This window comes from Penaeus vannamei, chromosome 8 (genome assembly GCF_042767895.1).
Source record: "Penaeus vannamei isolate JL-2024 chromosome 8, ASM4276789v1, whole genome shotgun sequence".
NCBI classification, from domain to species: Eukaryota; Metazoa; Arthropoda; class Malacostraca; order Decapoda; family Penaeidae; genus Penaeus; species Penaeus vannamei.
Genome location: NC_091556.1, coordinates 34376595 through 34379094, shown reverse-complemented (window position 1 = coordinate 34379094; position 2500 = coordinate 34376595). Strand labels below are relative to the sequence as shown.

At 31.9% G+C, this 2500-nt stretch overlaps 1 protein-coding gene across 2 annotated transcripts in view; it reads right to left on the bottom strand.

The window, feature by feature from the left end:
• Positions 1 to 2383, bottom strand: part of LOC113826358 (probable H/ACA ribonucleoprotein complex subunit 1) — an 8022-nt gene extending 5639 nt beyond the window's left edge. Inside the window, exons 1-4 of one of the 2 annotated variants that reach the window (XM_027379228.2) lie at positions 2290 to 2383; positions 929 to 1031; positions 373 to 431; positions 102 to 215 (exon numbers count right to left, since the gene is read on the bottom strand). In XM_027379228.2, coding sequence (XP_027235029.1) covers positions 102 to 215; positions 373 to 431; positions 929 to 1025 — 270 coding nt within the window. In that variant the 5' untranslated portion in view covers positions 1026 to 1031; positions 2290 to 2383. Of the gene's footprint in view, positions 1 to 101; positions 216 to 372; positions 432 to 928; positions 1032 to 2098; positions 2138 to 2289 lie in introns of those variants that run through there. The other variant, XM_070124600.1, reaches the window with a different exon arrangement.
• Positions 2384 to 2500: the final 117 nt, after the last annotated feature.

The window sequence follows — 2500 nt, the reverse complement described above, 5'->3', positions numbered from 1 at the left end:
CACGAATAACATCCTGTTATTTTAATAATTCTTAATGTAATAATACCCAAATCAAAATTTTTAGCTGCTTATTACTTCAATCCAAAGTAGTATGTACTTACTTGCTCTTTGTTCTGAAGAAAAATTGGTGCATTAAAATATGGGACATCTTTGTGAGTCACTTTACACACTAGATCTTCCTGAGCTGTGTGTGTGAAAAGGGCATATTCAAGAACCTGAAAGATAAATGTTTTATACCAATGAATTACAAAATTTGTGGAAGAAAATATACTTAATGCACACTACAAAGCTTCTAACCTGCCATAGAAATATATACATAAATATTTTTGATCTTATATTTCACATAGGCAATCCTTACATATTAAAACTTACCCTTTCTGGAGGACCCTGGTCACGTCCTCCAAATCCTCCTCCTCGGCCTCCACGGAAACCTTTCAAATTGAAACATTTGTTATAAAGTATATAAAGGGCATTAAATGCACATGAATATAACTTGTACACCAAATTCTCACTAAACAAAACCAGGATATTTTTTGTTTGAAAACATATTACAAGATAAACACGACACCAAACAAACAGATAAATTAATTCTTACGCTTCATTTTTATCACAAATCAATAAATATAATAAAAAATTGCTTTAAGATTTTCCAAAATTTTGTTACAATCTGAAATTGATCATAACTAAGTTTTTACTTTTATTCCACCAATCAATAATGGGAATATATATATTTAGGATGCTAAAGCTTGGACTGGTCCCTATTTCAAAATAAATAATAAGATAGCTACTTACCCAAACTATATGCACAAATTTTATTTGTTTACATGAAAAATTTATGATAATCTATCGATTTACAAATTCCATGGTTTGTGTATGTCCAAAACTAAAATCATACTTTAAACAAGAATATCAAATAGCATATGCTTACCACCACCTCCTCTGCCACCAAAACCACCTCTTCCACCACCACCAAATCCTCCACCTCTGCCGCCACCTCCTCTGCCACCACCTCTGCCACCATACATTTCTGTCTGAAAAAACAACAAAAAAACAATTATATTATTGTTCTGGGAGAGGGCTGGAGGGTAAAGAGTTGTCTTAATGAAGACCCATTCTTTTGCTTTTCACTCTTACCCCCTTTCATCTTGGGAGACCCATGGAAAATCAGGGGTTGAATTGGAAGGGCGCACTTACTTGGAGCAAACCCCTAGGGCATTTTGCAGTTTCATTATAAGAACCGCAAAAAAAATCATGACGAGTATTTGGGAATGTTCAATATATCAAAGACCAAAATACACCCAAAGCATCACTTGTGCAGACCAAAAATCTCTTTAACCCAAACCTTATTCACCATGATTTTAGTCTCTGTCAAGGCTTACTTTATTTATTTCAACATTACTTTTTACATGCCCAGATTATTTCATGCACTAATAATTTTTTGCTTCTTTTTAACTGTTGAAGTGTCCTTTGATCTTCCCGATTCTAAAGCAGTCATTATGCAAATGCAAAAAAAATGTTTGCTATAAGAACTAACTTTCATCAAAATATAACCAAACCAAAATGTAACTGTTATAGAACATAATGCTATAAATATATATATATATATATATATATATATATATATATATATATATATATATATATATATATATATATATATACAGACATATACATTCTATTTGTATGAGTAATACAGTGGTTTATGAGTGTATTCAGTGCCCCTTTTCGCTTGTACTCATAGGCCATCCAAGAGACAATGCAGTTTCCTCAATACAATTAGGTGAAATTATACAAAGTCTAACTAGATTGGATTTCAGGTGCCGCAGCATCACTAGCAAACTAATTCGATGTGGATATACGTTTTAGTGGGATAAATCATAATAAATTAACTTGTTTATTTTGTTTATAACAACTACCGACCCAGCATGTTCATACAGAAATCATATATGTTTTTTAAATAAGTTATACTAGATAATTCAGACACTGAGTGAGAAAGAGGAAATGCATTGGAAAGAGGAAATTCTTTGGCTCTCTGACAATCTCAGTAAAGAGTTCAAGACTCCCAAGTACTCCATAAACTACAGGAAAAAACACCCACATGTATTCCACGTTTAACCTCTAGAAGTATCACCGCTTAATCTCATCTTTTTTCATAACCACGCTTAATGAAAACATATTTTATCCAAAGAATATACAGAAACGATAAGGTGCAATTAGTTATAATTTTCATTGATACCTAACTATATGTTTAACATAAATAACTCTCAATATCCACAAAATTCAACTCACCGCCTTCAGTCAACTAACACTTGAATGTAAACAAGCCGACCCACGTGCGTCAAAAGCGCATCTGGTTGAGATTTTAATTTCCAGCTAACTTCTTGCACATTGATACTTCGCTTATACCACAAATGATTTTTCTCATAAAATTTTATATATCAATTAAATAAGTATGGATTTGTTTATTGTACTAATATATGAGATATTCTTAAGTTTATTT